General features: G+C 32.1%; 2 protein-coding genes across 3 annotated transcripts; both read right to left on the reverse strand.

The window, feature by feature from the left end:
- Positions 1-1,568: 1,568 nt before the first annotated feature.
- Positions 1,569-5,951, reverse strand: LOC115973471. The gene is made up of 3 exons (XM_031093736.1): positions 5,192-5,951; positions 3,961-4,117; positions 1,569-3,288 (listed from the first exon to the last, which is right to left on the reverse strand). The coding sequence occupies exons 2-3, from the start codon at positions 4,109-4,111 to the stop codon at positions 1,865-1,867; spliced, it is 1,575 nt and encodes a 524-aa protein (XP_030949596.1). The 5' UTR covers positions 4,112-4,117; positions 5,192-5,951; the 3' UTR covers positions 1,569-1,864.
- A 2,542-nt stretch (positions 5,952-8,493) lies between these two features.
- LOC115973468 (plant intracellular Ras-group-related LRR protein 7-like) lies at positions 8,494-15,110 on the reverse strand. 2 transcript variants are annotated; one of them, XM_031093733.1, is made up of 10 exons: positions 14,758-15,110; positions 13,752-13,821; positions 13,496-13,542; positions 12,075-12,183; positions 11,831-11,916; positions 11,505-11,595; positions 10,808-10,893; positions 10,074-10,160; positions 9,831-9,969; positions 8,494-8,803 (listed from the first exon to the last, which is right to left on the reverse strand). In XM_031093733.1, the coding sequence occupies exons 1-9, from the start codon at positions 14,854-14,856 to the stop codon at positions 9,859-9,861; spliced, it is 786 nt and encodes a 261-aa protein (XP_030949593.1). In that variant the 5' UTR covers positions 14,857-15,110; the 3' UTR covers positions 8,494-8,803; positions 9,831-9,858. The 2 variants fall into 2 exon arrangements, with proteins under 2 accessions (XP_030949593.1, XP_030949592.1); XM_031093732.1 differs by having other exon boundaries at positions 8,494-8,815.
- Between the last annotated feature and the right edge of the window lie 1,940 nt (positions 15,111-17,050).

The raw sequence follows: 17,050 nt of genomic DNA on the forward strand, positions 1-17,050 counted from the left end.
AGGCAATCAATGCAAGTCATTATTTATACTAACATTTTGATATTTATGTATATATGCATGACTTCTACTCAAAATCTTACGGTAAATGTTCAATAACTAGCCAAATCATATTCAAATGCACACGTTCAAAAATTGTTTTGAGAATCAGGTAATGGTATTATTCATATTTAGGGCATGTTTGGTTGTGTTGTTTAACCAACAATTTTCGTTGTTTAAACAACATAACACGTATTTCTACAAAAAAATTTCACTCGCATGTATTTCCACAACATTTAAAAAATATTACTAAAACAACATTACCAAACATGCCCTTAATTATTTACATCAATGTTCAAAAGATAACTAATATTTATAAACACTTTTCTCCCAAGCTTTTTTTTTATTATTATTCTAATTAGCTCAATTGGTAAAAAAATTTGTAATTGAATAAAAGATTTGGAGTTCAATCTCCCTCACTTACACAAAAAACTAATTTGTGTTTTGATCAATATTAATGATTAAAAGTTTCTCTAAAAAATAAGTATGTTTTTTCCCCTGCTTTTATGTTATTTGTTATATTAATGATTAATTATGATCTACCATATTGTTATCTTTATTTAGTTTTCATTTAATTGGTGTGGAAGAAAGAGATATCGCTCTACCTTCTGGAGAAATATTCCTATAACAATTGATTCTCATCCATCTGTTTAGTGATTATCAAAGTATAAATAGTAACAATTTGGTTTAATAATTCTCCTAACGTAAAATAAAACAAAACCTTTTTAGGGTGTTATGTTTTCATGCATTTTTCACTATATATATATATATATATATATATATAACACCCAATTACAAAATACATTATCCATAAAGAACTTGCCATTTAAAACACATTGAATTTTTTAAAGTATAAAATATATCATATACTGCTATTTCAATTATACCCCATAAAAAAAAAAAATCAAAATTTTCTGTATATTTGATTGATAATATTTGTATCACACCCTAACAAAATAGTACAGAGGGATTATAAAATTGTCATCTTATTTTTATATGCAAGCTTTTAAAGTTGCAAATTATTATATGGGCAAAGGTTCAGAAATAGTACAGAACCTTTTTTTAAGCCGAAGAATAATGAATAAATTGTTTAAAAAACTTGATTTGACGAAGTTGACTTTCGTCAATCTGCTGAATATGCATATTCACCAGAACTGCTGAATATGCATATTCACTAGAATCACCAAGATGCTTCACAAAGAAAGTCAAACTCTTAAATATTTTCTCAACCTCAAGAAGTATATTCCATGTAATCCTGTATTTGTTTATTCATCATTTTCATCCAATTGATGCTCCAAGGAAGAATCGGTATTCAAAATATATAATTTGAGAAAGGTCAACTACTCTTGTCCTCTTTGCATCCAAAGGGTGCATTATTATTATTATTATTGATGAACAAAGGGTGCATTATTTAATACCTTATGATTAGTAAGTATATAATAATTCTTTCATTTTTAAAATAACTCAAAAGTTACATCAAGGAATCACATTCTTACACTTGGTGTATCTAGCAAGTCCTAACCACCTACAAAGAAAGATAACCATTGTTGATTTCTTTTTAGGTGTGAATGCAAATTCACATTTCTCAAATAACAAAAATAGGTGATAAGTAACAAGAATTAAAGCCTAAACACATTGAACCAATCACCTTCTACAACTCTATCTTACAGAGGAGGCAAATGTACAAAGAGAAAAAAGAAGTTAAAACTATCACTATACTTTTTTATGAGATAAACACTTAGTAGATTTGCTTAATATGAAAGCCTCAAAATCCTGGTGCTTCCCAGAACTACCTCTGATGCTAGGACTAGCAACACTAGCTCAAGCTCTATTTCCAAGATCCGTCTCCAAAAATCTCTTCAATCATGCTGCAAGTTGGCAACAAGTCAACTTTATTCTTGGGGCAAGTCATGAACCCAGCATCCCAAGCTTTATTGTCACAAGGCTCCATGATGTACTCATGGCCAACCCCACTGCTTAACTTGTTAACACTACCGCTACTCGACCAGTGACTGCCATTTTCAGACTTCGCCTGAATTCCTTGTGAGGCAACCCCAGTGTCCGAAGACAAGCATGAATCATCTTGGACTTCCTCATCTCCCCTTTCATCCCAAGAAGTTTTATCCTGGAGCTGAACTGTGGGACTGGAACCACAGTTGTCAAGCAACTTCTTTGGGTTTGTTTCTGAAATATTGGTGACACCCTCTCCACTAACAACATTTGCCTTTTTGTCATCATCACAAGTTCCATCTGCAGAATCCTCAGCATACTCTTGCAAATCATCCTCCCTGATCCGATCATAAACAGGATTGTTGTGGCATAAAGGAGATTCAACAACAGAATCCTCATCCTCTGTCACTCCATGTTCATTGTCACCATAATCATCACTCCCATGCCATTCATCATTGTCACTGTCGATGTTCATTGGGTCGCATCTGTTTTGCTCAGCCCTCCTTTGAAGCATAAAAACATTGAAATAGTAACTGACAATCTCCTTTTTGGTTCGGGAGGGGAAGGCACTAGGGAGATTCTTCCAGAAATTCTTGTGCAATGATGCTGGATTTGAGAAGACAATTTCATTAAATAAATCTTCCTCCTCCTCACTCCATTTCTGTGCCACATGCTCTCCCATGTCAGAAAACCCCAACTCCACAAATATTTCTTGCCCAACATTCTCTAAAAGTTTATATCTTGCTTCTGTAATGTGCTGTCGGACACATCTAACAGAACCCCCATCCTCACAGCTGCAATCAGTTCTACCATTACCAACATTGTCACCATTGCACACAGATAAATCCAAATCAGGCATTGGAATGACACAGGTCCCCATCAGTCTCTTCTCATCTTCATCCCTAACAGTGAGGTCAGAGTCTGAAACTGCTTCAGGTGTGCCTAAATGAGTTGAAGTGCTCTTGGTGTCCTGTGAACTCCATGCTGGAATATCAGCTTGATGGTTGGGTCCAGTAGGAACAGGTTTCCGAGGAGGATGATCAAAAAGTATAGAATAGGCATCATCACAGTGAGTTAATGTCTTTGTAGGACGCTCGGCATAAAAAAATTCTGGGAAAAAAGATACATGAACTGGTGCCTCTGACCGGAAATCTTCTTCACTTGTACTACTGGTTGCCCAGGAGGAGATGGAAGTGGAGCCAGGAACAATGGCTTCATTGTCCTCACTACTTCTTGGAAGATCAGTAAAAATGTCACTGAGCTTCTCATCAACTTCAATATTGCCTTTTAGGAATCCACCCTCTACCAATTACACATTACAACTTGATGAGTGTTGATTTAAAATTACAAAGGGAATCATCCAATCACTTAGTGATCTAGAAAATTCAACAAAGAGGCGAGTAAAAAAAACCCATATAATGAACCTTGGTATTCATACAACCACTACCTTTCTAATGGTCAAACTAATGACAAACGTGCATTGGTTCAGAACAATGTTTAATCTGAAGATCCAAAATTTCCAACCAGGCACAAACAAATGCTTACCTGGAAATAAATAACTAAAAACTCACTAAAAATATAACAAATAAAGGACAAACCAATTGGTAAGAAGAGACAACTATGTCATTTGACAATGAAGGACCACTGGTGAAGTTCAACCCCTTAGAGGGCTCCCACAGATAGAATCATTTGAAATCTTTTAAGTGGCTAGAATAAGAAGTTTGATTTGAGAGTGGTTCAGAGGTCAGATGATTGAGATTACACAATCAGGTAAAACTTAGATACACAACAAGTGGCACAAATTAGATTAGGTGGGTGTATAATTGCACAGCTAGTATTCCCTATTTACACTTCACATCATAGCCTCTTTTTGTATCTTTTTAATTTTTTATTGACAGGGTGTTAAAGGCTCCATGAACACCGAAGAAGCCCGCATTAAGCATTCCATAAATTAACAGAGACTAAATGCCTCACCTAATGTTTGAGGGACCTGGGAAGCATTTCCAGGAAAAACAGATTCCGAAAACGAAACTAGCCGATTATTGTCTTCCAATTGTCTTGGAAGCTTGGAAGAAACGTCAAATATTTCATCATCATCATCATCAAAACGCCTTTTCTGTACCATTTTTAACTGCATAAAATAGTTTAAATAAGTTAATGCAAAACAAAGAAAAGGGTAACATTACTGTTTGATTGTAAGTTGTGGAACAAAGCAACCAAAGAGAGAGACTTCTACCATTAAAAAAAAAAAAAAAACAAAACAAAAAAGCTGTACATTATTGCTTTTACCAATTGAAAAGATACAAAAGAGAAAAGAAACCAGACGAAGACATTTTCTACATTGCATCGCTTAAAAACAACCATCCATCATTGATAAAAATAAGTTAGAAGATACACTGCTCTTAGTAACATTCTAAAGTGTCTATCTGTACTGGCTACTCTATTTCTCTGCTGCTTAATCAAGCATTTTATAGTCATCCAAATAATTTTGAACTTTCTGTCACTTCACATAGCAGTAGTTATAATCTAGAGCCTCATTCAAAGCCTAACATTTAAACTATTCTAACTTAAGATATTTGTGAACTGCAAAACAGCTAAACTCGGTTAATGTTTCTTTTTCTTTTCTTGTCTTTTTTTTAAAGAATAAAGTCATTCTAACTTTCCATTGGTATATATGCTTTCATATGAAGCAAAGTCATCCTAAGAACTCTTCTGAAACTAAATATGCCCATATACCAAAATAAGTAATTGCAAATTATTCTGTTTCACTACAATTTATTAGATAAACTCTATTGCCAAACACCCTTTTCTAAGGCATGCAATGAATTATATTATAAGCCATCAAAATGCATACATAAAGCATCTACATGTTGACATCACAACCATAAGAAATTAACATGCTATTTATATTAATCAATTTATTAATTTTATTTTCAATTATTGTTCAAAAAATAGATGGGGCCAGTGACTTGTGCAACTCTTCCATAAATAGATCAGTATCTATAATGAGGGGCAATTTGGTAAATATAACTAGCAATCCTATTTTAAAACCAAAAAAATTAAAAAATAAATAAAGATCACTGCAAAAAATTAAAAATTAAAACCTAAATAATTACAACAGATATTTATTTATTTTTTATTAATTAGAAATGGCAGGCTAAATTTTCATAATTATTATTTAAAAAAAAAAAGGACTGGTTTATACCTCAAGAAACAGTCTTCAGCAAATGATATATCGGATCGTTGGATCGGGAAATTATAGTAAGCTTACGATAAATTAATGGACAAATTTGGTGAATAATGGTAAAATTTTCACTTTTCCCCAACCTAATTCAACGAAATAAATAATTTTCTCCAAACCCTAACCCTAGATCTTCAAAGATTCAACGAAATCCCCAAAATTGAACCCAACCCACAAATAAATACACCGATTACAGAGGAAAAACCAAGAAACAGAACAGATCTATGAATCAAACAAACCCTAAAAGAATCAAACCCAGAAACTCAAACATAAAACCGCGAAATTTTTATACAAATCGGAAGAAATTGAAGGAGAAAAACAAGACCCAGAACCCAAAATCCCTAATTAAAGAAAAGGTTTCACAGATCTGATATCGTATGCACAGATCGAACAAAAATTTCGAAAACCCTAACCCTAGAAATCGATCGAAGCCGTGGCTGGCGATAAAATTGGGATCGATCGGAAGAGGATAGCGAGGACCGATCGAATCCGATAACGAATCGATGATTCAGAGTGAAAATCAAGATCGAATTTGGGTGAGAAAGAATCTAGATCCGACAATTGGCGGCAATTGAAAAAAAAGGGTAAAAATTTAGGGTTAGCTAAAATTTTGTAAGGGCTAGTTCGGAAAGCGAAATGCCGAAAAAGGACACGTATGTGGAATGTAATTACAGGGAATGCCCCTCCTTGTATGGGAATAGAGAAACGTCAATACAAGGTACTTTATAATGAGGCAAACAAGAAGTGATTTCGGGGGATTTTGGATTTATATATATTGTAGCCAAGGAATGAGTGACACGTGGCATGTGAATGGTGGGAAAGTAGTAAATGACAGTTTGGTTCAATTTCTTTGGTTTTGGCACCAACCTTTTTTTTTTTTTTTTCAACTCTCCTTCTACAGATTATTTTAATTATTCAATTTTGTTTCTAAAAAAAAAAGATTTAATTTAATTATATTTCCAAAAAAGAAAAGTAAAAAGGAATGGTTACTTGCTTAATTCATATGAAGCATACCTTAAAAATCAACATGTAATAAGAGACTATAAATTGGATTATGAATAGGAAAAAAAAACCAATATTTACTAATAATTTAAAAGAGTATAGATGAAAGATATCTCACCTGATATTACTAATGTACTTCAAGCTGATTTTAACAACCTCCTTTAATTGAAATGCATTGTCTTTCTTCTATAAAATATATATATATATATATATATATATATCATATAGGGTAGTAAGAAGAAAAAAAGAGTTGTTTTGGTTTTATTAATAGAATATTTTGATTTATAAAAGGAAAAAAATATATGGATATGTATTCATTAGGATTTTGATGATATATATATCATATAGAGTAGTAAGAAGAAAAAAAGAATTGTTTTGGTTTTATTAATAGACTAATTTGATTTATAAAAGGAAAAAAAAATGGATATGTATTCATTAGGATTTTTTTTTTTTTTTTTTGATGAATATTCATTCATTAGGATTTTGATGATATGGACAATGAGTCATGTGATGTGATGAATAAATAATGTGTAAGGCTGCCAAAAGAGTTTTATGACTTATTAACATTGTCCGTATTTCTTTATATGCAGAAATTGAGTTCAAATTTTTTTTTCCCACTTAAAATAAGTGGGAAAAAAAATTTTTATTTAGGGGCCAAACTTTTATTATATTACTTACCTATTATATGATGATATATAATTTGAAAATATTTTATAATTTTTGTTTAAAATTTTATTTTTAACATAAAACTAAGAATCAAAGTTGAAGACTTTTTTTTTGGGTTAAAATTTAATATATAAGTTTAATGGATTTTTTTTTTTGGGTTGAACTCTGAGCATCCTTGTGAGAAAACCAAGAGGTGCTAACTGACCCACGTCATACATGCATTTGATGACATATTATGTTAAAAAATGTTCGAGTACAGATCTCTTGTACCACTTTATGTTCCATCAATTAACAATTTATCATGTATTTTTTTTCTTATAAAATTATCAAATTTTAAAATGAAAAAAAAAAAAAAGTAAAAAACATAGTAAGTTTTAATCGGTGGAATACAAAAATGGTATATGAGATTTGTATTCAAAATGTTGCAACATTTTATAAGTTTTAGCTTTTAATTTACATAATCTAAAATTGATAAATCCAAATTGGAAGATTTTGGCATTTTGTTGTTGTTGTCTTTACCTAACAACTTCTTAATATTAGTTTTGAAATTTATTCGCTTTGTGTATCCGAGTTGGACAACTTTATGTTTAATCTGTAATAATTAGCAACCCCTCCCCAAAAGAAAACAAACACTTAAATTAATATTTAAATACAATTATTGGTTTAGGATATGTTTGGATATCACTTATTTTGCTAAGATTGAAAAAATATTGCTGAAAATACGGTAGATAAAGGTAAAAGTTAGTTGAAATAGTACAGTGGAACCTATGAATAGTGCTAAAAAGTACAGTGTAGCCCATAAATAGTAGCAAAAATAAGTTGAATAATAAAATAATTTTAATTTTTCATTCTTATCCAAACGCACACTTAGTATATGTTTGGATAGGAATTATTTTCCTACATCTGGCGTTTTATGTTTTTTTTTTTTTTTTTCTTTTTTTATTTGATGCATGTGTTTCAGCTTTTAAGAGACAAAGTGCACTGTTCACATGACCCACAACCACTTTATTTAGAAAAAATATATATTAAAAATGGATCCCACAGCACTATTCACACATTTAAAATTTATTTTGCTACAGTATTTTCAATTTTCTGTAAAATAAGCTGTTTCCAAACAAACCCTTAGTTTCATTTTTTATTTTGTGGAAGACTTTTTTTTTTTTTTTTTTGTAAAGTGTTTTTTCACAAACTTTACAGAGTTTGATGCTCTTGCAGATGGGTAAACACCACTTTCAGTTATTAAAATTTTGCCCTATTTTCATTTGGTACATTGGAGTTTAAAAAAATAGTAATCAAATCCTTAAAATGTATAAAATTATCCAATTTGGCTCATATACTAATTAGTACACTGACCAAGATTCTTATGGTTTAATTAGCACTATGAGTTCAACTAATAGTCTTGACCTTGTCTACATGTTATTAGCTTGTTTCTTTTTAATTTTGAAATACCAGAAAATTCTTCTGTTTGTACTATGGTTAGATTATCTTTGGCCAAAAAAAAGAAAAAGAAAAGGTACAGGTTGTTAAGGTTACTGTCTGTCATTCCACAATCATAGAATTCAACATGCATTCAGTTTGGTTTTTTTAGATTCAAGAACTAAATATTATGTGTGTCAAACACATTTCATTCCATGTATAAATGTAATCTAAATAGTCCCAGGAACCACAACAACCTAAGGAGGATCTTTAAATACTAAGTACCTGTTACATATACAAGCCTGCAAAATGACAGGCATATACAAAGCCAAGCCCTCATTTACAAAAATGATAAAACTGAGTTTGGAGACATTATTTCAAATGTGACCTAAAAAAAGTATATACCAAATTTGTCTATCCCAAGCTACAATGAAAGCTGTTTATGAATTTATGGCTGCCCTTCGCGTTCAAATGGCCCCACCTGATCAAACCCTGCCCTCTAGTCTGTTAAAAAGGAATCAAGATTTAAGAGCATTCATAAAAGGCAAAAAAATATCAAAGAAAGTAAGATAAGATATTGTATAACTTAATTACCACACACAGTTGCAACTGTGGTAAATATGCAAGACATAAAACCATCATCAAGTAGGTCCTACAAACAGAACTGTTTCAGGTTTGGAAACTTTTGGAGTGAAGAATGTGCAATGTGCTTATGTACATTGATTCCATAGTGCCAATTTGTTTTGTTAGAGGTATTTTTTGCACTCCATCGGCCACATTTTAGGTGAATCACATGCATGGTATAAGATGGACCAAAGGTATCTCATTGTTTGTTAAATTCAAGCATCCTCACCAAAGATTACATTCCTTATCCTTTACTATGAGACTATATAACAAATATAACACGGCTTGACAAATTTTTATAATTTGAGTGAAAACTGCCAAGTATCTCTTATTGACAAAATTGATTCCTGTCCAAGCACATGATATTCAATAAGGCCGTTGCTTTTAGCCCTTACTGAAAAGCCTCATGTAACAAACCCAGATGAATCATAACTAGCGATATATACTCAATAAAGAGTGTGAAAACAAATAAAAGAGTAGTGCCAACATTTTCACAACAAAGCCCGGGTGGCAAGTTGTTAAAGGTAAAACAGCTTGCCGCCTAGGCTTTGCTGTGAAAATGTTATGCTTGTAGCTTTATTGCAAATAAAATGGAGAGACCAAAATATAAAGTTCTTGGTGATTTTACAAGCCACTAAATCGAGAATATAAAAGCCTGATATATTCAAGATTCCTCAACACAATTTCCTCTAAAAGCCTGTTTTTTCTCCTTTCTGCTGGATGCTTCTTAAACCTATTAAATCTTTTGATACTTCAGGAATTTAGGCCAAGCAATAAAAATAATCAGATTGGTAGCATTCAGAACTAATCTTGTCCGTATAGGCATGTTTCTAAATTGACTCTCTCGGTGCAAGACACTAAAGTAATTCATTGAGATTGTGGTGTAACAACTTACTCTTTTAGGGAGCACTGATGTAAGACATTCATAGATCAACACCCTCATCAAGGCCTTTTGACCCAATCATCACATTTGAATCAATTTGCTTGTCAAACTTCTTCTTTCTTCTTGCTTCAAAATCTTGAAATCCTTCCATCTAAAAACGTTTAGGGTTCAGTTGGGTTGAAAATACATATTGGGTTTTTGCTGAAATATAAAATGAATAAATTAATAACACTACATGCGGGGACTATGACATACCTGCTGAAATTGATCCATTGAAATAGGATTGCCATGCAGGGAGATATTCTGCAGAACTTTGCAGTCTTTCAGTAGATTCAGAGGTATCTGTCCAGAAATAAATACTAATATTAATACAGGCAAGTCCAGCTACTGCATAAATAGACTAGTACAAAGGGAATCAAAAGAACCATGACTCTTCGATACTTAAACCACCTTATTCAAAACAGTACCAAATAGTAAGGCTTCCCAAAATAGATTAATAACCATGAATCTTGAAACTCCAGAATTCACATTTCTAACCTAAAAATTAAATTTATATAATCTTCAGAAAATTGCTGAACTCTCCTTTTGACTGGCAAAGTCCTGAAAGCAAACACCATCACTGTCTTAATTCGAAAAGGTCCATCAAATGGTAGTCAGGAAGTTGTACTTAGCGGAGAATAATATGTTCCGATTCTCTTCTTCAACCTAAACTATATCTTTTCTCTTTTAATTTCTTCATCTGTGTTGACCACGGGACAAAGTTTGCAAGTCCAACGGCTTTCGAGTTTGATAAAAGTAAAAGGGGCATTATCAATTCTGTTTTGGGGAACTTTAGGAAAGATAAGACTTTGAGGTAGAAAGAAGGAGAGAAAATGACGAGAATAATAGCTAAGTAGATCAAGGAAGAAGGGAGGCTTCAGTATTAGGAAAGTTGACAAGAGATCCACATGCATGTGTTAAGAGAGAGAGATTGAAAGGTAAGTTAATACCTGGTTCACGTTATTATTGTCCAAGCAAAGTGATTTTAAGTGAATCAGATTGCAGATTGATGCAGGTAGATCTTCAATGAGATTATCTGAAAGGTTATCCAGAACATGAAGCTGTGAGTGGTCAAAATATAATTAAGAAATTACAACCATGGCACACAGCTGACAAAGAAAAATTTACTCAAAAGTTGGAACTCTTCAAATAGAACCAAACAAATATATATATATATATATATATATATTTGGACAAATAAATAGAACCAGATAAATAATGATAAAATATGACACATGAAGCACAGAAAGCAGAATCGTGCCTCCAGCTTGTCCACTAAAATAACACAACCTATAAACAACTTAACAAATTCATAGTGATTGTAAATTTTATAGTCAAAAGATAACATCCAAAACATAATTGCAATACACATTTCACAACATATTGATGAAGTATGAAAGTAGCATGGCATAGAACAAGAAAAGTAATGAAAAATGTAAAACTTTACGTCAAAATGTCGTGAAAAAGATGACATATGCTATTAGTAAAAGATTTAACAAATTTGTTCATCATCTATACACATGCAGAAATTATGACCTTAAATCTCAGAAATCTACATAATGTTCAGATCCACTTATTCTAGTGCCTTATAGGCAATAGTTTTTAATGTAAAAGAAGACATTAATCTGAAGAAAGATTTAAACATACCATTTGCTTGTAATTCTTCAAGAGAGAAACAACTCCCAATTGATTCTGGAAGAGACTTCAACTTGTTATTTGATACATTTAAAAGCAATAACTGCATCATCAACAATTCATATTAGATCCTGGAATTTATAAGACATGCTAAATGTGTCATTCTTAATATTAAAATACCCAAGAAAGCATGTGAAGTTAACTTCTAATCATGATTCTGATCAATGGGCACCACAATGCGACTCCTATCGAAGTTATTCTACAATTAAAGAAACCCAAACCACAGAGGCAGTGAAACAGCCAAATAGCATTCAGTTTCATTAGATAAGATTACTCACATTGCGCAAGCTCCCAATAGTCTCAGGCAAGCATGTTAACAAATTTCCAGAGATGGATAACCGCTCAAGCCTCACAAGCTGTCCCACTAGAGACAAGAAACATAATCTGGTTAGATGCTAGTGAAAAAGTCTCATGCAAGTTACAATTATTCCATGACAATTGCAGATAAAGCCAAGGAAGGCAAACAAACTATATCGAATTTATAAATTAGCATTATCTTACTTATTTAGAGAAGAGAATTACTTTCATCAGGCAAGGAGGTAATTTGATTTCCATCAAGTGTCATAAGTTTTAGAGACTGAAGTTTCCCCAAGTTTGTAGGTAGTTGCTGGACAAGATTCTCAGCTAAGATCTGAAAAGATAGGGCAACTTTAAGCTCAAGCTTTGCCAATATCATATTATGATGATCACTCATGACAATAAAAGCAAAAAACACCATGTGCATATAATCATGTCATAAGAAATATTAAAAAAAAAAGATAAGACTTAGCAATAAAGTCACAAGAACAGCTCTCAGAGATAAGTTGGTAAATAAGATATCCAACTGTTTTACGAGACTAAAAGATCTAACAAGAGAAGAGAATGGATTGCTTCAATGAATCTCTTACAATTAATTCCCAAGAATTGCTCTTCTGATGTATGTCCCTCTCTAAGACTCTAATTCTCTCCACCACAGTGAGATAAAGCAGAACCAATACAATTATTATTCCTTATCAATATTTGTATCGACATATTCTAAGCTGATAAACAAACTGAAAATCAGATAAGTTCAAATCCATTTATCCATTCTACCTCCAAAACGTCACTTGTTTAGCAACCAATGCATCAGCCAACATTAGTGTATCTCAATGTAATTCATTAACAAATAAAAAAATGGTTCTATTGCCAATCAATGCTTTTTTTTTTTGTTTGATAGGTAATAAGTGTAGTTATACTGATCAAAAGTATTAAAAAATTAATTTCATGATGAAGAGCACAAGGGAAAAAGGCTAGTCTAAGAGAAACAAGAAGTCTATGTTGGATGAACAATCCAAGAAACCCCAACACCGAGACCAATCAAAAAGAGTGTGTTGACATAATGATTTTTCCGTATCCTAAAAAAAAGACGATTTTGCTCTGTCCAAACAATCCACATCATACAACCCGGAACCATATTCCAAATATCTGATCTATGCCTCCCAAGCCAATCAATGCTTAGTGAAACTGGGTAGATCAATCCAACTTATCTCTTAAAAATGCAGCAGGCAATATGTAAATTTAAAGCTTACACAAATTTATGAATCTATTAATAGGTGATCTCTCAAGTATCCAAACTCTCTCACTACCAGATATGTTATTAAGATAGAATATATATCCTTACTTTCTCTAAAAAAAACTCCCATTTTTACAACTATGTTCATTCTTGTAGTTTAAGCTGGTATATTACATTGACTTAACAAGTCACTGTGAGCCATGTTGAAACTTTGTCAATTCAAACAAATAACAGATTATCCCGTAATCTTTGATTCAAAACTAGAAGCACTGTTTCCATCAGAAATTGAAAAGCTCCTTCAAAATCAAGCAGTTAAGGTTTTATCACTTATTTAAATGATAAGTGCATTTATAACCTATTTCATGGAAAGGGATTACAGTTCACATACACAACTGAATTTAAAGATTCTTACCAGGCGCTGCATGTTAATTAATTTGCTTATATCCACAGGTATGTCAACTGCAAAAATAAATTGAACTTGAGTAGAAGACAGGTGTTAACTGTTAACAGCATGAAGACGTTCTTTTAAAGAAAATTAAAAAAAAAATAATTAATTAATTTCTCACTGCTAAATCAAGTACAGAAAACTATGAGAACGAGTCTGAACGAGTCTTTTTCACCAATGTTAACCCAATGACTTGGGATCTTCATAGGAAAAAGAGCATTACCTATTTTATTGTGGGTTAAATCAAGAGTCCGTACAGATCTATCCAGATCGAAAACTTCATTTGGGAACGCCTGTTGAAGAGAAATAAAGTATCCATGAGTAAAAATGGTAACTCTTCAACTGGTATCATAGTATTAGTATCCACAAACTCACTTCATAGTTTTACACAAATTGACAGGTCCTGATGAATGATACGGTTTTTCTTATCATTTATGCATGCATAAAGCAGTTCACTTTTATGTATTGAAAATATCTCCATGTTGGTATTTATGTGTCTCTATATTGATCTGATCAAAACATGCACTGACTACTTCAATTGCTAACATTAATGCATAGATCAAACCATCATATCTAATCATTTCACTGTTGTCCAAGATATGCAACAAAACTGAAAAAGTTTAACCAATGAAAAACTTTATATTCTCAACAATACTGGAACCCATTTCACTTCAATTATAACCGTCTCCTACTCTAAATTACATACAACCCACACTAAATCAAAACCACTCTGAACAAAAGCGGGTGACCTCCACTAAAAGAAACAAAACTTTTTTCAGTTTTAAAACTCCAGGATTGAGAACAAAACAAATACTTTTTCTGGTTCCACATGGCACACAAATATACATAAAATACATTAAAAAAAAAAAAAAAAAAACTCGCCGTGACTTTTTCTATATAAACAAGCTGTCAATCTCAAGTACCTCACACCCAATCAGCTCATACTCAATATAACTCCAAACACAATGATGGGTCATAATTCTTAATCCTTGGCTCATGCACAAACAATCACGGCCCTCATCCACACACAAAGAAAATGATAAGTGTTTGATTATATGATAAAGTTAAAGAAACCCAATTCCTAAAATCACAAATTGATCAATACCCACTTAACCTTTCAAGTCAATAGATAATTCAACGACCCACAAGCCCAAAAAAAGAGAGGCACAAACATAATGAATATACAGATAATATTGTAGAAAAAAGAACAAGGGAGAGAGAGAAATTACCTTCAATTTGGAGTCTCGGAGAGCAACAATGCCGGTGGATCGCCACCGTGCAATCCTACTAGCCTTAGAGTCCGTGCTCTTGCTCACACAGCAACCCATTTTTGTGATCAACAAAAAACCAAACAAACTAAGAGAAATGAAAAATTAAAAGCTCTCTCTCTCTTTGTCTCTATGTGTGTGTGTGTTTAATTCGATATATTTAACGTTGTTGTTGTAGAAAAGAAAACAGTGGTGGTGGTGTGGTCTGGTCTAGCGTCTAGGTAGGAGAGAAGCTAGACTTTTTTAAAGGAAGGAAACCGCGTTGTAAATTGTCGGCCTTTTGTTTATGAATTCATGTAATCTTTCCTTGTACTTTGTTTCTTGGCTTTTTAATGTCATTGGATATGAAAAAGTTTTACCTCCCATTGGGTTTGAAACTTGTGTATCTTTGTTTGGACTTTAATATTATTTTTGGAAAAATATTATATCATTTTTAAAATATATATATATTTTAAAATTATCTCATTTTTTTATGTTTGAAAAATATATCATTATTTAAAAAGTTTTTTTTTTAAATTATCTCATTTTTCTATATTTGATAAGCATTTTAAGGAAATGCTAACGAGTGTTCTAAGGACACTCGTTAATAATCCATTTAAAGAAAATTTTTATAGGAAATGAAAAAAAAAAGTAATTAATATTTTGACAGTTTTTTTCATTTCCCATAAAAGTGGTATCAAAACTTTCCTTAAATAGATTATTAATGAGTGTCCTAAAGGCACTCGTTAGCATGACCCAACATTTTAAATGATTTGGAGAACTGTTTGTTAATTTTCTTTATTTAAAAAACAATTTTATTTCAAATCAAACTTGTGGGGATCGTTCGATTAATAGGCCCATAGGATTCAGAATTAGTTCAGGATTGTTGGGCCAGTGGCCCATCCGAGGCTGTATACCCGTCCGAGGACACCATTCTCCTCGGCAGTACGCGTCCGAGGACGATCGCGTCCGAGGACGATTAGGACGTGGTCTCGCTGCGATCAGATCTCAGAATTAGGTCATCTCAGAGGGTAGAGTAGCCGACTAAAGATGAAAGAGATAAGGCAAACAAATATCTGAAACTACAGCTGCCTCCGCATTAATGACCTCTCAACCAACTCTCTGGCCGCATTAATGTGGAGGTGATACCTGAACAGTAGGGAAGCAGCCTTACAGCTACCCATAGGAAGTTCCAGGAGGTGCCAGATGGGACAGAAAGAAATCCTCCGGACATAACCTACACGTGTGCGGCAAGGATGGAGCGCAAAAGGGGGTATATAAACTAAAAGAATAACATGAAGAAAGGGATCGGGGGAGAAAAAGAAAAGGGAAGAACAGACATAAACTAGAAAGGAGAAAGGAAGAGGAAAAAGAGAGAATTGCACTAATCACTAAAGAAAAACGTTCATTGTACCAACTTTAAAACTTGAACGGGCTTGAGAGTAAATCTTGGAGGTAGATATCACAGTTAACCTAGTTCTTTACACCCACGCTCTACAAATCATATTGTCTGGGCCTTTTACGTACGAACCCAATACTGTTTAGGTTCGTCACAAAATCGTGTCCTTACATATATATATATATATATATATATATAATATATTTTAAGGTTTTGCATAAAAACAAACAAAGTGGCATGATAATGAATGTAATTGAAACTAACAACTTGGAGAGATGTCTATAATCAATATGTTTTATACTAAATTTATAACCTATTATATTTATTTTAATATTTCTATATATTTGGTTTAGAGGACCCATAAAAAAAAAAATTGTTTTAGAGACAGGGTCTTGGTGCGATGGCAAGTGCTTTTAACCAAAAACGACAAATCACAGATTTGAGTTTAGACTTTTGTATCTTCGTTTGGACTTTAATATTATTTTTTGAAAAATAATATGTCATTTTTAAAAAATATATATTTTAGAAAATTATCTCATTTTTTTATGTTTAAAAAATATATCATTTTTTAAAAAGTATTTTTTAGAAAATTATCTCATTTTTCTATATTTGATAGACATTTTAAATGATCTAAAAAACTTTTTTTTTTACTTTCTTTATTTAAAAAACAATTCTATCTCAAGTCAAACTAAATAAGAAAAATCAAGAGCTAGTTTTCATTTGACTTTTTAATTTTTTAGTACTATCAAATAGTCAAATACAAAAAAAAAAAAAAAAAAAAAAAAAAAAAAAAAAAACAAAAACAAAACAAAACCAAAACAAAAACAAAAACAAAACAAAACAAAAAGGAAAATTTATTTTAAGGTTTTGCATAAA

Source organism: Quercus lobata, unplaced genomic scaffold (assembly GCF_001633185.2).
Source record: "Quercus lobata isolate SW786 unplaced genomic scaffold, ValleyOak3.0 Primary Assembly Scq3eQI_191, whole genome shotgun sequence".
NCBI lineage: Eukaryota > Viridiplantae > Streptophyta > Magnoliopsida > Fagales > Fagaceae > Quercus > Quercus lobata.

Bases quoted from the DNA above. Each gene is read 5' to 3' on its own strand.
- LOC115973471 (XM_031093736.1), bottom strand. From the start codon at position 4,111: ATGGTACAGAAAAGGCGTTTTGATGATGATGATGATGAAATATTTGAC. The intron at 3,289-3,960 runs GTGAGGCATTTA...TGTAATTGGTAG, and splicing joins CCAGGTCCCTCAAACATTAG to AGGGTGGATTCCTAAAAGGC.
- LOC115973468 (XM_031093733.1), bottom strand. From the start codon at position 14,856: ATGGGTTGCTGTGTGAGCAAGAGCACGGACTCTAAGGCTAGTAGGATT. The intron at 12,184-13,495 runs GTAAGAATCTTT...CTATCTTTTCAG, and splicing joins TAATTAACATGCAGCGCCTG to ATCTTAGCTGAGAATCTTGT. The intron at 10,161-10,807 runs GTATTAACTTAC...ATTTCTGGACAG, and splicing joins ACAATAATAACGTGAACCAG to ATACCTCTGAATCTACTGAA.